Source organism: Chiloscyllium punctatum, chromosome 45 (assembly GCF_047496795.1).
Source record: "Chiloscyllium punctatum isolate Juve2018m chromosome 45, sChiPun1.3, whole genome shotgun sequence".
Taxonomy (NCBI): domain Eukaryota; kingdom Metazoa; phylum Chordata; class Chondrichthyes; order Orectolobiformes; family Hemiscylliidae; genus Chiloscyllium; species Chiloscyllium punctatum.
Window position 1 is genome coordinate 47,022,004 of NC_092783.1, and position 22,499 is coordinate 47,044,502.

The 22,499-nt window shown below is 38.0% G+C and overlaps 1 protein-coding gene across 7 annotated transcripts in view; it reads left to right on the top strand.

The window, feature by feature from the left end:
- Positions 1–2,380: 2,380 nt before the first annotated feature.
- Positions 2,381–22,499, top strand: part of eif2d (eukaryotic translation initiation factor 2D) — a 41,003-nt gene continuing 20,884 nt past the window's right edge. For 2 of the 7 annotated variants that reach the window (XM_072563669.1, XM_072563670.1), the window contains exons 1-6: positions 2,381–2,585; positions 7,306–7,496; positions 13,145–13,228; positions 15,189–15,279; positions 15,745–15,852; positions 21,890–22,257. In XM_072563669.1, the coding sequence (XP_072419770.1) occupies positions 2,530–2,585; positions 7,306–7,496; positions 13,145–13,228; positions 15,189–15,279; positions 15,745–15,852; positions 21,890–22,257 (898 nt within the window). In that variant the 5' untranslated portion in view covers positions 2,381–2,529. The other 5 variants (XM_072563674.1, XM_072563671.1, XM_072563672.1 and 2 more) reach the window with 5 other exon arrangements.

A 22,499-nucleotide genomic window follows, 5' to 3' on the forward strand; every position in this document is an offset into this window, starting at 1 on the left:
CTGGGACTTTTTCACTGGACCGTAAAAGATTGAGGAGTGACCCTGTAGAGGTTTATAAAATCATGAGGAATATAGATAAGGTGAATAGCAAAGGCCTTTTCCTGAGGGTGATGGAGTTCAAACCTAGGGGCCATGTTTTAGGGTGAGAAGGGAAAGATTTTAAAGGGACCCAAGAAGGAACCTTTTCACACAATGGTTCATATGTGGAATGAACTGACAAAGGAACTGGCCGATTCAGGTACAGTTACAACATTTAAAATATATTTGGATAGGTACATGGATTTGGATGGATATGAGCCAACTGCAGGCCAGTGGGATTAGTTTATTTTTGGAAAATTGATCAGCATATGCACGTCTATGACATTAGGTACTTGTGCTGCCACCCACTGCTGGGACAACCTCCTTTCTCACTACTCACCACTGACTCGCCTCCTGGACAGATCTCCTCCTTCCTCTGTGCCCCACCACCTGTCCCCTCACTACTGTCTGCTTGGAGAACATTCATGTGCCATACCACATTCAGGCTGCTGCTGGGATGACTTCCACGTATGTCCTACCCTTATCCCACTAACTGCTGACGGGAAGATCTTTTCCTCTCCTACCAAGCCCCCAAACAGCCACCCTGCTCACTGGTACCTTTTCCACTCACTCACTGCTGTCCCTTTCTAATTACATTGGCCCACGTTGGTTCATTCGTTACAAAAGATAATTGTTTCTTCTGTGGCTAGATGCCTCGACCACTCAATTGTGATGTCCATTCCAAAACTTTCTTACCTTCAGCATTTATTTATTCACTCACTCCAACTCTTTACTACTGCTGAATTGGGGAGTGATGTCATTTTTCATACAGTACAACATTATCTACATTTCAAAATTACTTCATTCACCACAGTGCTTTGAAGCAGCTGGTGGTTGCAAATTACAATATATAAAACTTTCCTTTAAACAAATAATTAGGACAGTAATAGGGATATTTTTCTTTGATAAATAATTTGATTTCACAATCCTCACTGCATGTTCTTTACGTGGTTCTCTACAAAATATATAATGGAAAATACCTCTGTAAGTTTGTTACTTCGTGAAATTTTGTGCAGTCATGGAAATCCAACTACCACCACAATCAGGAGAAAGTGAGGACAGCAGATGCTGGATAGTCAGAGTCAAAAGGTGTAGTGCTGGAAAAGCACAGCAGGCCAGGCAGCATCCAAGGAGTAGAAGAATCAACATTCCTGCTGAACAGCTTATGCCGGAAACATCGACTGTCCTGCTCTTCGGATGCTGTCTGACCTGCTGTGCTTTTTCAGAGCCATACCTTTTGACTCTATCACCATGACCTCAAGGAAACTAGGGATGGGCAATAAACGCTTGCCAGTGATGCAAAGATCCATGGGTGAATTAGAAAAAATTAACAGTAGCGACAAATTAGTACCTCAAATTTGCTCCCCAAATTGCACTGTAAGGTAAGTGCTCCAACCAACCCCTTACAATTATCTTATACAATGAATAACAGAGTTTAAAAGCAACAAAATTTATGACATGTTTGTTGTTTCACTGTATAAGCAATATTAAACCAAAGTATTATATGAAAGTAAGAAAAAAGTTATGACTGGTAAAATATGGTTATCAATCTTCAATTTCCATTATCTGATTTTATTAGCTGGGATTTTCAGGGCGGACTGAAATGGTTTAAAAAAGGAGACACTAACTTAAAATTTTAATTATGTTATCATAGTCAAATTTCAGTAAATTTGAACTAAAATTAATGCTTTTCTCAAAAGAAACAATTTATTCAGGGATGAAGCCACTCACACTTCCCATTCTTACTTTATACGTGTGATACGTTATACACATCAAAGATGAAAAATATGTTTGCCATTATCGAGCTTGGAAACAATGAGCCTAGTCCCAGTAATACACACCTGAACTACATTTCAAGCAACCATTTATAGCAAAGCAGGGATATGGTTTGTATTAGAACTTGAAGAAACACAAGTTCGTTTCTTTCACCTGGTAAGTTCAAAGCAAATGCTGACAGCACAAATTGGTAAAATAACCAAGCCCTGAGAGCTCAAAAAAAGCTGCAATATTCATAACTGCTCAACAACTCTGGTCTCAGGTTAACACCTGGCCAGTTTAGGAACCCTGGGCAGTGGACTTTACAGACTTCATATGTTTTATCTTCTTCTTTGTATTCAACACAGTTCTGTTTTCAATTTTGTACTTCTACTGTGAGTTCGATGTCTTCCCTTTACTATTTTTCTCGATGTGATCAAGGAACAAAAGGGACAGTGACTTTGAGATCTACAATTTTTCTTGTAGCATTGCCTGGAATGAAATGTGGGTCGGAACCTTTGGAGCAGCCACTTTTAGAGGCTTGTGTTCCACCCGGAAAAGTGAAGGCGGGGTACAAGATGGCCGAATGCATCGCTGGTGGGATGAGTGTTGGAGGAGAACAAAACGTTTAAATCGGTTGTAATTCAACGAAACAAGAAACGCGCCTCTTTGCAGGAAAACAGAAAAGAAAGGAAGATGTTTGCCAAACCTTTTCGCGTCAAGTCCAACACAGCGATCAAAGGGTCGGATAGGTGAGCTCATGGTGTCCGCTTGTGGTGTGTTCCGCGGCCCGGCCTGGGGAGGGGATGACCGCCTTAGAGGTGAAACATTCATCTCATTGACAAATAATCAGAATCAGTAAACCCCAGGACGTCAGAATATAATCTTCACACGTCAGTGTCACGGTCACCCCAGTAGCTAAACTGCAGTCTCGGGGTTACTCATCACTTTGACTTGCTTTTCCCGATTGATTTTCAGCATTGGAAGTTTGTTTTGGTTTTCTCGTCGGACCTACTATTATTTTCAGCTAAATATTTTAGGAGACCTATCAGAGACTTATGAAACCAGCCTAACCTCACTGCCTCCTTTATTTTGTCCCTACACCAACTGTAAAGAGTTTTTTTTATTTTGGAAACTGACAGTTGATCCTACTTTTGACATGGGAGGAGTGCAAGGAAAATACAGACTTGTGCCTGTGGTAATGCATGCCAGAATCTTAGGACGACCCAGAGGAACATGGCAGAGCGGAGAAGTGTGTTTACTTCATCTTGCATGAGAATCTCCCATCATAGTCTCTCCTTTGTTGTATGGACAGGATGCCCTATTGGAGGACAAACTTCAGACACTGGAAACATGAGGGAAGGGGAAAGTCATCTGAATATGTTGTATCAGAAGGTGGCCACACCCCTTAGGATAGGATCATCTTATTTTGGTCCCCTGGTCAGGGTGCGTATGACTGCAAATGAGGGAAGGAGATCCAAGGGTCATAAGTGCTGACGTCTCAACTTTTGCTATTGTCCAAAAGGTTTGAGGTTCTTTTTGCTGTTTGGATGAGTGAGAACAGCAGGGTAGATAACTAATCAGCTATGACATTGGAGTTCAGAGACCTTTTCAAATGAACGTAGCAAAAAGAAAAGTAGTCATAGTAGAGGACAGTATTGGAAGGTTGAATGACATTACTCTCTGCAGAGAAGAGAGCATCCAGAAGGTTGTGTGGCCTGTATCAGGGTTTGGAACCTACTCTGGGCTGGAGATAAACTGCCAGTTAGAGAGAGCAAATCTGGTTATCATGATCCATTTAGGTACCATCAACATAGGCAGGTCAAGGAAAGAGATTCTGCATAGTGACTGAGGATCTAGGAGCCAAATTAAGAAACAATAGCAGCACCTTTTGTTATGACAACCTGTCAAAATACTTCTGAACTTCTTCCAACGCACTTACATCATTCCTTAGATAGAGTGATCAGTACTGTATACAGTATTCACCAATGCCTTGTATGTCTGAAGCATACTTTTGTGTTCAATTCCACTCACAATAAAAGATAACATAGTATTTGCTTTCTTAATTACTAGCTGTACTTGAATAAATCTTCTTTGATACATGCATTTAGTATACCAGACCCATCATCAACAGAGAACTCGGCAATCTCAGAACATAAAGCTTGTTTTTTCTTTCATCCTGCCAAAATGGGCATTTTCACATTGTCGAACATTACAATCCTTTTGCTAGATTTTTGTACACTCACTCAACCTATCCACATGCCTTTGTAGTTTCCTTCTGTCCTTTTGTCACAACTTACTTTTTTAACTTATTAGTTTTCATTGTCATGTGTACTCAAGTACAGGAGTACAGTAAAAAGTTCAGTGTTGTACTGTGCCTAAAATGACACCATGAGGGGCAAAGTACTGAGATACAAATTTTTGTTACAAAAGAATAAATAAAGAAGAAAAAAGTTACATTTACCTGTTTAAGGTAAGTTACATTTACCTGTTTAAGACATTTAGTTTAAAAAAAAATACAAGAAGATAAAAAAAACAGATAAACATTACATTGCAGTAAATTCGCACAGAGGCTTCCACACATGGTCTGACCGACCTTGCAAGTCTCACTCTGCCCATGCTGGTCCCCATTCCAACAACCATACTGCTCTGCTCTATGCTTCCAATCCACTCCGCTCCAGCTCTCAGCCATTCGGCTCCAGCCTGCTCCGCTCTGGCCCTCAGCCACAGCACACGGCTCCATGCCTTCAATCCACTCCACTCCAGCCCTAAGCTGCTGCACACTACTTCATGCATCCAGCTTGTTTCACCTTTTTTTACCCAATCTTGGCAGCAAAAGCAAATTTAACAACCATACCTTTGGACCCTTCATCCAAATCATTTACATAAATTTCAAAGTGTTTAGACTTCAGCGCTGCTGTCTGTGGCACTCTTACATTTTGCTAACTAGAAAGTGATCTATTCATAGATACACACTGGTTCCTGTTAGTTAGCCAATCTTCTACCTATTGTCAATATAGTGCGTTCTTGGACCAGGGCTTTCCAATGCAGACCCAAGCAGAGCTTGTGAGTTAATATTTTGGGATTGTGAAATTAAAAACAGTAAGAGTTGTCATGATGTTCTGACCAAGTTACAACAGGCATGCTAATGCTGTAACGTGCCCTTGTTCTCACTGGGTCTCATTAATTTTCATGCCTGTAAAATGGGGTCAGAGTCGAAGACAGTTTGGGAAACTCAATAACACAAGTTCTTATTTTCCAAAATAATCTTCAAAATAATCTTCTAAACATCTAAGTACACTATATCTAACAGTTTCCCCTTTTTCTACAGCACATTCCTACTTCACAGAATTCCAATTGGTTAAATATGATTTGTCTTTAAAAACCTGTTGACTCTTGCTGATAACCTTGAACTTTTCTATGTTTCCTGCTATAACTACTTAGATTATAGAAAAATGGAAAAGCTATTATCAAAAAGATCAAATATGTATGGTTGATTTGTTCCAGTATTTGGAAGCCTAAAACCACACTGAAATGGAAAGTATGTGGGGTAAATTTCTGGTAAGGAAGAAATCCTGTAAACATTTTTACTTGAGTTTAGATGAGTGAAGGTGGAGGGAAGGCATTTCTGCCATCAGTTTTTGTTTGACTTTAGATAGTGGGAGTCAGGGTACTTAAATGCATTTTCAGTTTATGGTATCTTTAAATAATTTCACATCAACAAAATGGGCAATACATTTTCACTTAGAAGCAACGTGCCATTTTTGGTCCATTGTCTGCACTTTGATCCAGAACTCAATTATGACAGAGATTGTTTGGTAGCTGAGTACTTTACTGTTGAGATGTACATGCCGATAGATCAAAATTGGCAGTGTTTGGGTCAAGTATGGAGAAGAAAAAAATTTGTATTGCTGATGTTCAAAGCATCAAGTAATACACTTGGAGATTGATTGATTGTTAACTTTATAAGGAGAAAGTGAGGACTGCAGATGCTGGAGATCAGAGCTTAAAAATGTGTTGCTGGAAAAGCGCAGCAGGTCAGGCAGCATCAAAGGAACAGGAGAATCGATGTTTCAGGCATAAACATCGATTCTCCTGTTCCTTTGATGCTGCCTGACCTGCTGTGCTTTTCCAGCAACACATTTTTAAGCTGTTAATTTTATAACTCTTACACCTTTTGTTTAATATACTTTGCTGTCAGCGATATCACCTGTATAAAGAGGGCGTGGAGAAGCTGCTTCCACTGGGAGGAGATTCTAGGATGGTAGGGTACAGCCTCAATGTGAAGAAAACTGAGATAAGGAATTTCATCAACCAGAGGGCGGTTAATCTGTGGAACTCATTGCTACAGTAGGCTGTGGAGGCCAAATCATTGAGTGTGTTTAAGACCAAGACTGACAGATTCCTGATTAGTAAGAGAATCAAGGACTACAGGAAGAAGGCAGGAGAATGAGGTTGAGAAACATATCAGCTATGATTGAATGGTGGAGCAGACTCTGAGCTGAATTGGCCTAATTCTGTTCCTGCATGTTATGGTCTAATTTTAAAGCAGCTCACTTGTGAAGTTAATTTAGGCCATGTAGATTGCACAGATAAATGAGAGGCTGTTCTATCCAAATGTCTTAGGTGACAGGGCTGTGTGGGACTTATACTCGGTGATAGGTCCATATTTTAACACATTATGAATTTAACCAATATTTATAACTGTTGATTGAAATTGTATTTTTTTTCAAGAATGCATATTAACAATAATGGAATAAAATATAAGATAGTGTTCTGATCTTTTAACTGTTTCATTCTATAATAAGACACACCATCTGTGATAAAACTCATTCTTCATGTCTGATTTGAATAAAGCTCTTTCTGAATGGCTAATTCAATTAAAACAGATTTAGGATCCATAACTAGATGGGTGGTAAACTGCTCTCAGACTTACAAATTTTACTAGTACTCCCTTTTTTTCCTATGGTGTTTGAAAGTGAGCATTAACTTCAGAAATTCCAAGACCGTATTTAATTGATTGTTTTCAGTTGATGACAATGTCATAGATTTGGAGCATGAGCAACTGTAAAGTTAGAAAGGAAAAATAATTTATTAACAAGTCATTTGTTTTGAAGTACTGCATGTGACTGTTCTGCTACAAATAATAGAGCACAGAATTATATGGATATATTATATGATTCCTATTTCATGTCATGGACTGCTAAGTAGACTAAAAACGTCAGCATAACATTGTACTTGGAAATAAGCTTTTCATGGAAACTATACAAACGGGTTAGAACAAGCCATTGCAATGCAGTCCTCTAAGTCGAGAGAACAAGAAAGTTCAGTCTCATTCCAATGTGTGCAATGTAATTACACACTTTGAAGATGGAAATTCAAATATAAGGTTATGATTGAAATTAATATTTCAGCAAAGCAAGGAGAATTGTAATTTTAATCAACCCACCCAAATTTCTTATCATTCCCTAGGAGGAAGCTCAAGGCTGATGTACAGTCTGCCTTTCCATCTTTATCTGGTGCTGAGCTATCACATCTCATACCAAACAAGGAGGAGCTCAATGTGGTGAAAATGTATTTGCATAAAGGAGACGTGGTGACTGCCTATGTTTTGAATAAGAACCCCATCTTCTTTGAAATGAACAGGAGACTTTATCCAACAGGTGCGTGCGTGTTTTACAAAACTTTTATTTTCTGCTGACAGCAAATTCATAAAAAGCGCAAAACTGTTGTTTGTGACAAAATTGTGGAATATCCACAACCCTGTAGTTCTGTTTGGCCTCTCAAATGTAACACGTTTTGCTCGGGTATGAAAGGGAGCTTACTTTGAATTTTTGCTCAGAATCCTTGTGTCAGAATTACTTATTAACAGCCAAAGTTGGAGACTGTGTTGTACAATTGAGAATGTCTACCCAATTCTTTTGCTCTGACCAGAGAGATTTTGTTTGGGATGCTCATTACAGGTCTGATTGTGTTCTTTCCAGCTTTTTATTGTATTCAAATATCATCCTTTAAGGGCTTTTTACTCTGTCTGCATTGACTCTCTTGTCTGCGCATCCATAGGTGTAATTTGATTTTGATGAGTAGTCTATTATAGTGAATATTTTATTAGGTTGTTTATTTGGGAATATTTTCTAACAATACTATAATTGGTTAGGTGGGAGGTTTAAGTGGAGGTGAAATCAATAGTGTTTTTAAGAATTTATAAACCATGGTCGTTACCATGTTGATAAACAATCTTCATAACTGTTCACTGCCAGAATGGTAACAGTTTGTCACGTGTCAAATGTAATTTACACACTTGTTTTACAATATTTGGAGCTTCAAGCTCCATCTAGCATCACCTCACCTGACCTGACCTGACTCAGTCCTAAACAAATAAAACTGAAAGAACTGTAGATCCTGTAAATCAGAAACAAAAACAGATGTTGCTAGAAAAGCTCAGCAGTTCTGGCAGCACCTGTGAATTCAAAGTTAATGTTTCGGGTCTGGTGACCCACCCTCAGAACTGTTCCGAGGAAAGGTCACTGGACCCGAAACGTTAATATCTGTGACTAACATCAGAGTTGCCAGACCTGCTGAGCTTTTCCAGCAATTTCTGTTTTTGTTTCTGACTTGGTCCTACTTCACCTCCTGATACCAAGATATGCCCCCAACTGCATCTTTCCCTGGTGCTGGCTGGCAGTCCTAGTTGATGCCTTCAGTAACACCAAGCCATAATTAATGTCAGATTGTTCCTGCCACCCGTGATGGTAAACTGGAGGCTAGTCTGGGCACCTCTCCTTGTGTGCCACCTCTAGCAGAAAACACACAGGAGGAGAGAAACATAACTGACCAAAATAGGATAATCAAGAGCAGTGATAAGAAAACTCTGTTGATGTAAGGAGAGGGAAATAGGAACAACACCATGAATACAAGCCTAGAAAATGAAAAGGTATGAGACAGGTAAGGAATGTAGGTGTATTTTGCTGTGTGTGAAGTGGCCATCAGTAGTAGGCAGTGGTGTTCTTTGTGCGATTTTTTTTTGTGCACTCTGTACCACGAGATTTTCTGGAATGGTTTTACTTTGTTTCATAACCATCCTGATTGTCCGTCAGCACTACTGTTTGAGTAAACAAACAGATCTTTTTCTATTATAATGTAAATTCCATTTATCATAAATATTATCCAAAAACTAACTGATATGTAAATGATTTTGTAATATTGCAGGACACAAATTAATAGTATTAAAAATAACGTGAAGAGTTCAAGTAGATCTGCTTCAATGATGACTTTCTGGCCAATGAGCAAAGTATATGTGACTGTAGTAAAACAAATTTGTAATTTACTAATTTTTGGTAAAATGCCCACCTTAAGTAGATTTGGTAATGGTTCTTTCTTCTATAGACAATGGCCCAGATGTTCTGATAACCAGATAGACAGACATTGAAGGAGGGGAGACTGGAGTTACTTGTCAGATGTGTATGGAAACCAGACACAGAAGACTCCATAGGAATTGCCCAGAAAATGGAAGATTCTGATGAGCAATTCCCATGCATCCAGAAACCACCTAAGGAATCTATTAAAAAAAAAATTGCTAAAGGGAAATTGTTAAATAAAATTTCATAGGACTATGGAGCTTTTTTGTGTAACCAGTTAACCAAACAGGAATAAAACTAAGAACTGTGGATTCTGAAAATCTGAAACAAAAGCCAGAAATTGTGGAGAAGCTCAGCAGGACTGGCAACATCTGTGGAGGGAAAGGAGATTTAACTTTGAGTCTAGTGACCCTTCAAGGTTGGCACACCTGGAAAAGATGTGACAATGAATTAAGCACTAAAATAAAACAAAGAGCAGAAACTCAGCAGGACTGGCAGCATCTGTGAAGAGAAAGCAGAATTGATGTTTTGAGTTCAGTGAGCCTTGAAGGATATGCCCATTTTGAAGAATTTCTGTTCCACTGTCAGGCAGGGTTTCTGTTTGAATTTTTCTTCTCCTTTATCATCATTACTTTTGTTCTCCCCCCTAGTGTTTGATAACAGTCTTTGTGAAACTTGCTTCAGCAGCCACATCTCTTCCCTCAGTGACTGCATGGCTTCCAACTGAAGTTTCATTTTTCATGTCTTGAATCCACCCAGGTTCACAGATATCTCAGTGATGTACAAAACTTATCAGCCAGCTGTACTCACTGCATGCAGTGATCCATAATCAGTGCCAAGAGCCACCATATGCACAGACTCCATCTGTCAATCTAAAGCACCATTTCATTCTATCACAGAGCTGTCCTTTTTTAATTCAGTCAGACCTGGGTGTCACTGGTTGATTAGTATTTATTGCCCATACTTAGTTGCTCCTGAGAAGGTAGTATTGGGATGTCTTCTTGAACAGCTGTAGTCCACATGCTGTGAGTTGACCCACCATGCCCGAAGGGAGGAACTGTCAAGATTTTGACCTGGTGACAGTGAAGGAAAATTTTTCAGGATAACGTCTGGCTTGGAATGGAACTTACAGGTGGTGATGTTCCCTGGTACCTACTACTCATGTCCTTCTAGATGGAAGTGGTCATACATTTGGAATTTGCTGTCGAAGGACTTCGGTGAATTTCTGCAGTGCATCTTGTAGATGGTACACACGTGAATGTCAAAGGGCAGTGGTTATGTTATCTCTTAGTGGAAAGGATCATTGCTTGCATTTGTGTGGTATGAATGTTATTTGTCACTTGTCAGCCAAGCCTGGACATTACAGATTTTGTTGCATTTGAACATGGACTGCTTCAGGGTCTGAAGACATGCGAATGGCGCTGAATATTGCGCATTCATCAGAAACATCCCCACTTTTAACCATTAATGGAGGGGAGGTCATTGATGAAGCAGCTGAAAATGGTTGGACCTAGCGCACTAACCTGAGGAACTCCTTGTTGAGGTGACTGACCTCCAACAACCATGACCATCTTCCAGGTTTGACTCTAACGAGCAGAGAGTTTGTCCCTGATAACCATTGATTCTAGTTTTTCAAGGGCTCCTTGATGTCAAGTTCAGCCATGATTTGAAGGGCTGTCATTCTTGCCTCACCTCTGGAATTCAGCTCTTGTCCATGTTTGAACCAAGGCTGCAGTGAAGTTCAGGGTGGCAAAGGAGAGAATGCTAGTGGATTGTTTGAGGGCTGAGTACAGTGCGTAGTGGTTGTTAGTGGTCTGGGAATGTCACGTGGTAAAAACAATGACTGCAGATGCTGGAAACCAGATTCTGGATTAGTGGTGCTGGAAGAGCACAGCAGTTCAGGCAGCATCCAAGTAGCTTTGAAATCAATGTTTCGGGCAAAAGCCCTTCATCAGGAATAAAGGCAGTGAGCCTGAAGCATGGAGAGATAAGCTAAAGGAGGGTGGGGGTGGGGAGAAAGTAGCATAGAGTACAATGGGTGAGTGGGGGAGGGGATGAAAGTCAAGGAGGAGAGGGCGGAGTGGATAGGTGGAAAAGAAGATAGGCAGGTAGGACAAGTCCGGACAAGTTATGGGGACAGTTACTGAGCTGGAAGTTTAGAACTAGGGTGAGGTGGGGGAAGGGGAAATGAGGAAACTGTTGAAGTCCACATTGATGCCTTGAATGTCACGTGTCAAGGTGGTGTAGTTTTGAGGGTGTGTGATAAATTGGGTGTTATCCTAATTGTAACACAAGGTTCAGGCTCGATTTTTAATCATTGACCTTTCCTCAGTAACTATTAATGGGCGTGGAACCTTCTAAATTTTCCACCTTTTTAATGGATTCTTTTGGAGAGTTCCAGACATATAAGAATTGCCCATTGGAATCTACACAGAGTCCACTGCATCTGTGATTCCACATGTTTCTGACTTACATCTCTGGTCTGCTCCAACAACTGGTAGGCCATTGGAATATCCAGGCCTATGTTTTAATCAATCTCTCTTTTTAAATGTAAAATAAAATATTATGTTTTGGATTGGGTAATGATGATCATGCTAAACCTCTGGCTGAATGGAAGGGAAGGGGAGAGACGTAAAGCAGTGGCTGTGAATAGCAGGGGAAAGACTGTATTTATGTTAGTGGGAAAACAATGAGCACTGGCTCTATTTCAAACGAAGAAGATGGGACAGAAGGAACATTTGAAAATTTAATGAACAGGTCACTAAATTGGCCATTGCTGGTGGAAGTGACATCTGGAAGAATCAATCTAAGTGGTGTAAGGAATTTGAATGTGTTCAACAAGTTTTACAGCAAGGCTGTCAAATTGTAGCAAAGTCAGAAGATTTGGTAAGTATGAAATATGATATAATAAACATGATAAAAATTGCCACTGCCTAACAGGTTATACTTCTGGCTTCAGCTGTGGGCCAACAAACAGCATACGAATTTCGAGCAGATTTGTATCAAACTTGACTCGTTTCTTCAATGTTTTATGCTCAGCCTTCTGTAGCTCTCAGATCTGAGGTAGATCTGAGCAATCCATTTTCTTTTAGATCTTTTTTCTATCTGCTGTACTAATTTATCTTCCTTTCTTATCATCAAAACAATTAACTTGTCTCCCCGCTTTAAGAAACCATGTGAGGCAATTGACCAGAAACCAGGGTGCCCAGTAGCTAGTCCAAGTATTGTTCTATGCTAATCAGACAGTTCACAAGTTCCCATGCTCACAGCATACTTATCAGCTAAGTACTGATTCTCAATAACTTGGTTCAGTCTTCTACAGTTGCACCTGTTATGCAAACATTTATATTTTCAACCATATACCCAGGATAAAGTTAGAAAAAGTTCACTTGGAGTTGAACTCTAAAATTTGAGGTTGAGCTTTAAAACTGCATAAGTGCAGTACACAGCGAGAGGAATTGCATGGCCATATGTCGTTCATATCTTTTTTTTGATGTATTACTTACTTGTTCAGTAATGTTTAATTCATGTAAATTGTACTTTGTTACAGTAAAAGACTGAAAAGGTGAAAGCCTGTCCTGTGATTATGTCCATTATCAGTCACTAATGACTAAAGCTGCTTACTGTTTGTGACATTTGAGTAACCTCTTGCCATGAACAGCAATGTAAAGGGTATTGTAAGGACCTCCGCATTCAGCCTAATTCCATCCATGCTGTAGCATGTCTGTGTGAATTGTTCTGATTGTGTGATTTTTTTTTGTGTGGGCTAGTTTAAAATGGATAACATTGGATCAGTTGCTGTGTTACATCCTTCCTGATGAAAATGAGGAGATTTGTTCACTGGGCGGTTGATCTGATAGCACTCATTTCACAGTACTGACCAACATCAGAATTCCTTCCACCCCATGTCTTTTGTGGTTTAATAATTTAATCTGTTTATTTCTGTTGAACAGTGTATACCCTGTGGTCTTGCCCAGATCTTCTGGTTACTTTCACAACATGGCCTGCTGTATTGACAAAACTGGCTGGAGGAGCAGGTGAGGTGCCTGAAACCCAGAGGCACAAAAAACATGCTGTAAAGAGACAGAATTAAAATAATTACAGCCTATGTATTAGTTCACAGTTTTTTTTGATTCTATATTAATTTGAGTGTGTACAGATAAGCAAAACTTGAGGTGAGAGCTAAATGTTAGGGAACTTATTCATATCTTTAATTCTACTTTAAGATCAAAATCTTTAAAATCACTGCCTTTCAAATGTATCAGTCTCCTCTGTAAATTATGTTTTGTTTTTCTTCCAGTTGATAAATTTGTGACTATTTATTTAATATTGTAATTTTTCTAGTCTATTTCACCACTAATTATGGAGTGGTCATCACAATTCATTGAGTTCATTTTATTGGAATATGTTTTGCGATACACCTTTGGGAAATTTAATGGAAGACGCCAATTTCATAGAAGTCACAAAAGTTCTCTATTTTTAGGAAGAAAGCACCTTCTTTAAATTTCAGCAACAACTTAGACTGCTTTTAATAAAACATCAAATGTGCTTCACATGTGCTTTGTAAAACAAATTGGCCCGTATAGAGAGAGATCAGGTTAGCTTGGTCACAGAGGTAAGTTTAAGAAATGCTTCAAAGAAAAAGAACAAGTTAATCGTACGCTAGGAGTGTATTCCAGATCTTTGAGTCCTGCAACTGAAAGTGCAGCCAAATATGGTGGAGGAATTTAAACCAGAAGGACCACAACAAGCCAAAATTACAGAAGCACTGATATCTTTAGCCCTAGTATTGCCTTACATGCCATGCTGTCTTCCCATATCCACCAAGTCAGGATTCTGACCTAGATCGTTTTTGACAATGTCATTTGGGTACCTAGAAAATATAACTTTTGGATCAGTTGCCATTTAATATTTCAATAAACAATTCAAAAGAAAATCATTTGGGGTGTATAACCAATATCACATCCAATATTGCCAGTTTTTTTTATATCTCCGTATTGATTCCATTGCACTGCTGGTCTTCCTCCTGAATGACACTCCCTTAAAGCACTTTGGAGCATTCTCTTACACATAAGATAGTAAATACAACTTGTTTTTATTGTAGCTGAGAAACTTGGAAGCAACAGGACAATCCAATACAGTGGGGGGAAAAGCATCCATTATAATTTTAAACTTACAAAACATATTCAAATATGAGGGAAACATTGCTAGAAGATAGTTTAGTGATGTCAAGATTATGTTCATAAGGTTAGTTTTGCCTTTGAGATTTATAACATGACAGTCTAATTCAGGGTTTCAGATAATATTGGAGATAAGTCCGAGAAATAATTTTAGTTTTGTATCTTTTTATTTCATGTTTTAGTTACAGAAATTAGTTTTTTGAGTAATCTGTCAGTTTTTTTGTACTGCTGTTTCTCTGGTTTTAATTTTAAAATTTGTTTTATAAATTGCTGTTTCTCACAAGATTATGAACATCAAAAACATTTAGTTATGTGATAATTAAGTCTACTTATCTGTTTCAATTTCTAAAAACGTAATGTAGCTTTCAGAGGACAAAAGATATCTCAAGCAAGACAGCTTGCTCACTGATTGAGATTAAGCTTCTTTGTACCATTTCTTACCTGAGATCATTCTTGTCATTTTTAGTTTATTCAATGCATGAAAGTCCCTTTCTCTTTTGAGTGAGTTAACCAAAACTGTACACAGCATGCTATTAGAAGCCTGACCAGTGTAGAACCTCTAGAGACAATGTACTGATTGTGTAAATCATTTTAACTTGTCTTGCTTTAGTTCGCCCTTAAAATATTACTATATTTTAGTCTTATAACCATTTCCTGAAAATATTAAATTTGTGATTGGATCATTTGTATTCATCATTCAATTGCTCATACAATTAAAATGTTTTGTATTTGATTACAATGTTTTCTAATGAGAATTTGCTAATTGAACATTTGGATTCACTGTAAGTTTTAAGTCTAAATTATTTTGCTGTTGTAGATCTTATGTTGCCTGGAGTGGTTGTGCCACCTTCTGGTCTTCCTGAGCTACAACAGGGAGATCTCTGTGCCATTAACCTTGTTGAAAACAGGTAATATACTACACTTCAAATGTCAATTTGTTATCTCTTTTGTGAAGTTCAATTTTTTGCCATCTTTGTTTCTTTTAGACAGTTTAATAAGGCTTGAACTATGCACACTACATAAACATCGTAGATTAGAAGGCAAAAGCACAGAGATGACAATTTAACTTGTTGATTGTTGGCCCAGTGTTTTCTTTCTCTGATATTTTTGCTGTTCTATAGATTTTACTAGTTGATATACATCTGTGTAGTCATTTGCAGCCAAGTGAAATAAAGCTGTCCTCTTTGCAGTACTGTGATGGTTCAAAAGCAAAATAAATTGAAACATTTGTAGCCCAAAGGCCAGAAAACAAATCAAGAAATAATTTTTTTTTAAAAGAGATACACAAGCTTTTGCAAGCAACTTGGGACATAATCCCATTTAAATTAAAAATAGTTCGTTTTATTTTGTCTTTTTTGATCCATTTATTGCAGAGCTCCAGTGGCAATAGGCTTAGTCACTATGCCAACAGCAGATATGCTTGCAGCTGGTATGAAAGGAAAGGGCGTCACCACTCTCCATACATATCTGGATCTGTTATGGTAAGAATGGAGAGTATTCAATTTATATTTGTAAATACTATATGACATTAAGAATAATATTTAAAATATGGTAATTTATTTGAAACATTTTAACAAAATATCTGTTAATTGTGTCATTAATTTACTATCTATTGCATTCATTTGCATATGACTGGGCTGGTCCTCACCGGAATTTAGAAGCATGAGGGGGGGATTTCATAGAAACATATAAAATCCTGTTGGGAATGGACAGGCTAGATGTGTCCTAACTAAAGTTTTATGCAGTTGCAACTTTTGTACTCCATGTTCTGACTAATGAAGGTGAGCGTGCCATATGCCTCTTTACCATATCATCCATTTGTGTTGCCACATCAGGGAGCTATAGACTTGCACCCCAAGATCCCTCTATATATCAATGCTTCTGAGGATCCTGCCACTTACTGTACTTTCCTCTTGCACTTTACCTCCAAAATGCATCATCTCACACTTACCCAGATTAAAATCTATGTTCCGTTTCTCAGCACAACTTTCCACTGATTATATATCTTGCTGTATCCTTTGACAACCTTCCTTAGTATCCATATGTCGCCTGCCAACTTATTAATCAGACCACCTACGTTTTCATCCAAAATCGTGTAATGGAAGCATAACCTCATGACTTTTTTTATGATAACACTCAATTAACTTTCTTAATTACTTGCTGTACAGTCTGTTCTGCAATTATGTGTGTTTCTTCATCGTGAATTGGCTTTAATGCGATTGAAGAATTTAAACTTTTTTTTGTTAAACATAACCTTTCCTTGTCTGTATTGGCTATAATGCAATTTCGGCTCTGTTAGTTTAAAAGGCACAGCAGTTCATGATTTTCAAATAATGTGAGATCAAACAAGAATGGAACTATTGTGTTATATCAGAATCGATTGTACCTGCATTCTAACCCTTGTGATTCACAAGCTGGAACACCCAGATATCTTTGCATCTCAGAACTCTGCAATCTCTCACCACTTTGTATTTAAATCATTTTTACTCTTCCTGCCAAAATAGACATTTCACATTCTATTCCATTTGCCAGATCTTTGCCATTCACTTAACCCACTCTGTGTCTCTCCTTATGTCACTTCACAACATGCTTTCCTACCAGTTTTTGTGTCAGCAGAAAACATAGCAAATGTATCTTCCCTCCCTCTATCCAAGTCATTTAAATTTGCAAAAGATGGGATGCCAATACTGATCCCTGTAGCACACCACTCATTGCATCTATTTAACCTGAAAAAGACATTTCTGTACCTACACTGTTGTTAACCAACTAATCTTCTATCCATTTCAGTATGCTATCTCTTAAAATCCAAGCTTTTCCACATTAACTTTCCATATGAGTTTATCAAATGCCATTTGGAAATCCAAGTACAGTACATGTGTCAGTTCTCCTTTATCTATAAGCTGTATTCCTAAAAATACTCTGGTCAAACATAACTTCCCTTTCACAGAATAAAAACCAAAAGAACTGCAGATGCTGTAAATCAGAAACAAAAACAGAAACTGCTGGAAAAGCTCAGTACGTCAGGCAGTATCTGTGGCGAGAAGTCAGTGTTAACGTTTTGGGTCAAGTGACCCTTCCTCGGAACTTGACGCAAAATTTTAACTGATTTCTCTCCACAAATGCTGTCAGACCTGCTAAGCTTTTACAGCAATTTCTGTTCCTGTTCCCTTTCAGAAAACCATGTTTAACTGCCTGAGGACCTTGAATGTATCCAAGTGTGCTGTTATACCTTCTTTAATAATACCCTCTAACAGTTTCCTCATGACAGCTGTTAAGCTAACTGGCACATAGGTTCCTGCTTTCTCTCTCCCTTTTTTGCTATTTTCCAATCTAATTGGACCTTGCCCGAATGAAGCGGTCTTTAGAAAATGGAGTGATTATCGGTAGCGCAAAATCGCTGCCACGCATACAGAGGCAGCAAGTGACATTACTTGACAGGACAAGCCTCAAAAATTATCTAACACTGACATCAGTGTGTTCCACATACTTCTGAGCCGGGACTAACTTTTTTTCTTTTTAAGGCAAGTGTAAGGTGCTGTGTTCCGGATGTAATTCAATTGGTTACTCTACTCTGCTTTAAGCAAAACACGTTTTATCCTTACTTAACACTTAAAATGCAAACAAATGAAAGAAGAATTAGTCTAACTTCAACTCTATTGGAGAACTTAACAGAATAATAGATTATCTAACTACTAAACAGGATCTGTTCCAATATAGAAACATTCTGTAAACATATCCTTGGCAAAGACAAATTTTGTAAAATAGATTCTCCAGTCCAGGACGAAAGAACATTAAAAGAAAATTCTGGTGGAAAGAACTCTAATTTATAGCTGTGACAGCAAGAAAGTCAGCTTCCACAGCCAGCTTCAAAACCTCAGCAGTGGTTGAGAGCTAAACTAGTCAGGTGAATTGGCCATGGTAAATTGCCCATAGTGTTAGGTGCATTAGTCAGAGGGAAATGGGTCTGGGTGGATTACTCTTCGGAGGGTTGGTGTGGACTGGTTGGGCTGAAGGGCCTGTTTCCATACTGTAGGAAATCTAATCTAAAACTCTGGTTCTGTGGTAGCCTGACTCTTCCCCTTCATGCTGCTTCTATTGTTTCAACTTTTTTTTTTAAATCCCAAGGGCTCACAAGGCATTTATCAGCTTGGAGGTGACAGTTCTGAGCCGATTGGGCAAAACATTTATTTTTTTTAAAAATAGGGTAAAATACACATTAAAACCATAATATATTCATGGGGGATGGTGAAACATCAGGAGAGGCGGGATGGGTGTCTGCTCTGTGAGCAGCAGGAGGCAGGGCATCTACTCCAGGGTGGGGTGGGAGATCTGAACCAGGAATGGGGTGGGGGCTGACCTGCATGGGAATCTGATTCCTTTTCTCCTGGAAGCAATTGGGAAGTTGATTGGAGAAAATAAAATAAGTATATTATTCTGTTGGACAAGGTACTTGATTTTACATCATGCATCACCATCTTTAGATGGGAAGCTTTTTCTCGTCACTTGACAATGATGTCAGCTCTCTTTCTACGCTTCTTCTAGGTGGTAGTCATAGGAAAACCAGCTTTGGAAAATTAAAATCAATGCATTGACTCTGACTCTAGCCACTTGTTTTAAAGCCCTAGGATGAAGTCCATCAGGACTCAGGTACTTACTGGCTCCCCATTTTACTCATTACTACTCCTCTGTTGGTTGTGATTTTCCTGATTTCCTCACTGCTTTTCATTTCCTGATTTTTCTGCTGCTCCTAAAATGTTACTTGACTTCTTTATAGTGAAAATCAATGTGAAATACCTGTTCAATTCGACTTCCATCTCCTTATTTTCCATTATTAATTCCCAGATTAATTTCCTATACTAATTTTGTTAACTGTTTAAAATATTTACGGAAAATCATGTTTGTTTTTGATATTTCTGGAAACTTGCTCTTGAACTGTAATTTTTTGCCCATTAATATTTTGGTAATCATTTGCTGTTTTCTATATTCTGTCAAATCTTCTATCCTACCACCTGCAATCTTTCTTTGCACAATTGTGTGCATTTTATTTAAAGTTTGATACTACCTTTCTGTAGTTAGCCATAGATGTATCTGTCTCTTGGAGTTTATTCTGATACATTTTCATAAATGTCTGCTACTGCATCTCTGTTGACCTATTCTTTAATCTAATTTGCTAATTCCTTTAGGCAGCTCTGCTTGTATGCCCTCATTGTTGTCATTATTTAAATTTAGAAAAATGGTATTAGCCCTACTTCCCTCCCTCATATTGAATGTAAAGTTCAATCATATTTTGGTTGCTACAGACTAGTGCCAATTTGGTTGTTAGTGTTATTCCTGGGGATTAAGATTGTTCAACTACTGTTGAACTATCTAATGTTAGACAATATGTTCTGAGTTTTGCAAATGCAGTATGAGGATGGTCAGAATGCTGCCTGTTGTGAACAGCTGAAGGGATATTGTATATGATCTAATCATTGGAATGTAGAGCCTTCTTAACTGACATCACACAGGCATTGAAATTCATACACTACATGACTCCTTTGTGTGGTAGACAGAACATATTTTTGGCTTGACAGTAGACAAGCAGGAGGCTGGAAGAACACAGCAAGTCAGGCAGCATAAGGAGGTGGAGAATTCAGTGTTTTGGGTATAACCTTTCTTCACGACTTTGGCTTGAAAGTGGTATCGGTCAATGGATGCCACTGTATAGAAACAGTACAAATTTCATGCTTTGGTCACTTAGTTTCAACAATTTTTCTATTTGTCTGAATCTTAAATAAGAAAATATGATTTGCTTGCAGCCTGCTGTTGAATTCAACACAAATTAAGTAGCTTTGTGATTATTAGATTCTTACCACTTTTTTTTTTGGTGTGCTCATTTTTATATCCATCTAATTATCTTCCAGAATTCAGTTTGGTTAAGGATATTGCCCAATGTTTTTGAAATTTTATTCCTCTCAGAATGGGTTTTTGGCTTGAGAGTTACACTTTAATGTAGTGAATTCACACAATCCAGTAAGAAAGCCTTTTGTCTGCATCCTTATTTTCACAACCATTTTATCATTATCTTACATACAAAAAGTCTACTTCGTTTCTTAAATTTTTTGACAATTTTTAATATAAAGATTCTTTGCCTACAATTTATTAGCTTTTCTATAGTTTTTTCAATTCTTCTGCCTTGCATTTATTATGTTTGCGGTGAATTTTCAATATATATATGTATGACTTACAAAAGATAATGGAAATCTGGAACTTACTTTCCCCAAATGTTCATTTGAAATGTTCAACGCTCCAATTGAAAATTCTTATGCCAAGTAAAGTATGGAGATATGAAAGGAAACTTGGTAAATAGCATTATGGCAAGTATCAGAGCAAGTAGCAAAGCATGTTCGAGAGGTTGAATGGTCTACAGTGTTCCTATTCATGCTGCTCACTGTAGTTGTGGGCAGAGGCATAGACCTGTTTGTGAAAGATAAATTAAATGTCACAGCAGTCAGAGAGGAGAATGAAAACATTTTCCGTGGGCAAACAGAGCTGACAAAATGGGAAAGCAAAGAGAAATGAAAGAAAGGAAGTGAAGGTGATGAATGGAGCAAGCTCATGAGGCTGAATGGCTAATTGCTGCTTCTAACTGGTATGCTTATATGAATTAAGAATTAATGAATCATGGTAGAAATGATCTCAATGTGAGTGGAAGCTAGAAATTAGTAAAAGAAAGACTTGCATTTATATGGTGTTTTTTGCGATAACCAAATACCTCAAATGTTTTGCAGCCAACGACGTACTTTTGAAGTGTTGTCACCGTAGTGATGTACAAATATGGCAGCCAATTTGTAGATAGCAAATTCCCACAAACAGCAATGAGACCATGATCAAATAATCTGTTTTAGTGATGTTGACTGAGAAATGAATATTCACCAGGGATAACCTGCCTCTACGATTGTAGTGCCAAGCGATCTTTTAAATCCACCAGAATTCCATCCATACTGTACTGTAGAGTTAGTTGATTTATATTTTTTTTTAATATGTAGAGAACATTGAAACGGCTATCTCAGATTCTGTTGGTTAGATTGTTGTTGGAGCTTAGCTGCTAATGTTATAAAATAAAGCACCCTGCAATTTGTGACAAATAACACTAAAAAAATTAAATTTAACTTAGTAAATATTGTTTTACAAGAATATCAAATTTTCCTTTTAATTTGATGGTCATCTTTGTAATTTTGAAAAATTGATCTTTGCCTTTTTCCCCCATTTATTCTACTATCTACATTACAGTCTATATCTAAGATTCATGTTTAAGTGCAGTATATGATGAATTCTTCTTGTCAGCTAGATTGTCTGGGTGAGGAAATAGTGTGTTATCTCTTTCTTTCCCCACTTTGCAACATTCAAAATGGAAAATTTATGGACCTCCCTTTGGATATACCATGGCAGCTAGTTTAATTGGAGGATGTGGTGTGAAAATGATAGCAAGAGAAAGTGTTTTCTTTCAATCGAATAAATTATTTATTCTTTTTTAAGGGCATTTGGAGAAAAGACTAGCCCACCTGTTATTCCTCACATGTCCCATGACCCAGGGGGGATTAGAAATCAGTTGCAGGAGGAGGAAAAAGGAGAAGAGAAGGAAGATGTGGCTTTTGATGCAGATGATATTGAGAATCTGACTGCAGAACTGGACAGTACAGAGAAGGATACACCTGACATGCGTAGTCTTTGTTTGAATGAGGAAACTGAATCAGAACACACGCCTTCAGCAACCATTCAAGTGTGTGACCAAGAGGCTCCTGATGGTGACGTTGTCGATCTGAAAGAAATAACAGAAGACAGTGAACACCACCACGACACTGAGAATGATCACGGCACTACAAAAATCGTTGGGACTGTACAAGGTAGGAAAGAGATAGTGTTTTTTTTAATTAGAAAGATGCATTATCTAACACTCAGGTTACAGTATAAAAGATAGCTTAATGAAAAATTGTATCTGGTCTAGGCCTTTAAAAAGATATCCATTTAGATTCTGATTGCTTGCATAACATTTAGAAATCTTGGAATTCCACATAACCAAGAGTGATGGTAATGTAGTGATAAACATCACTGGACTGTAAATCCAGCAACCCATGTTAATACTGCG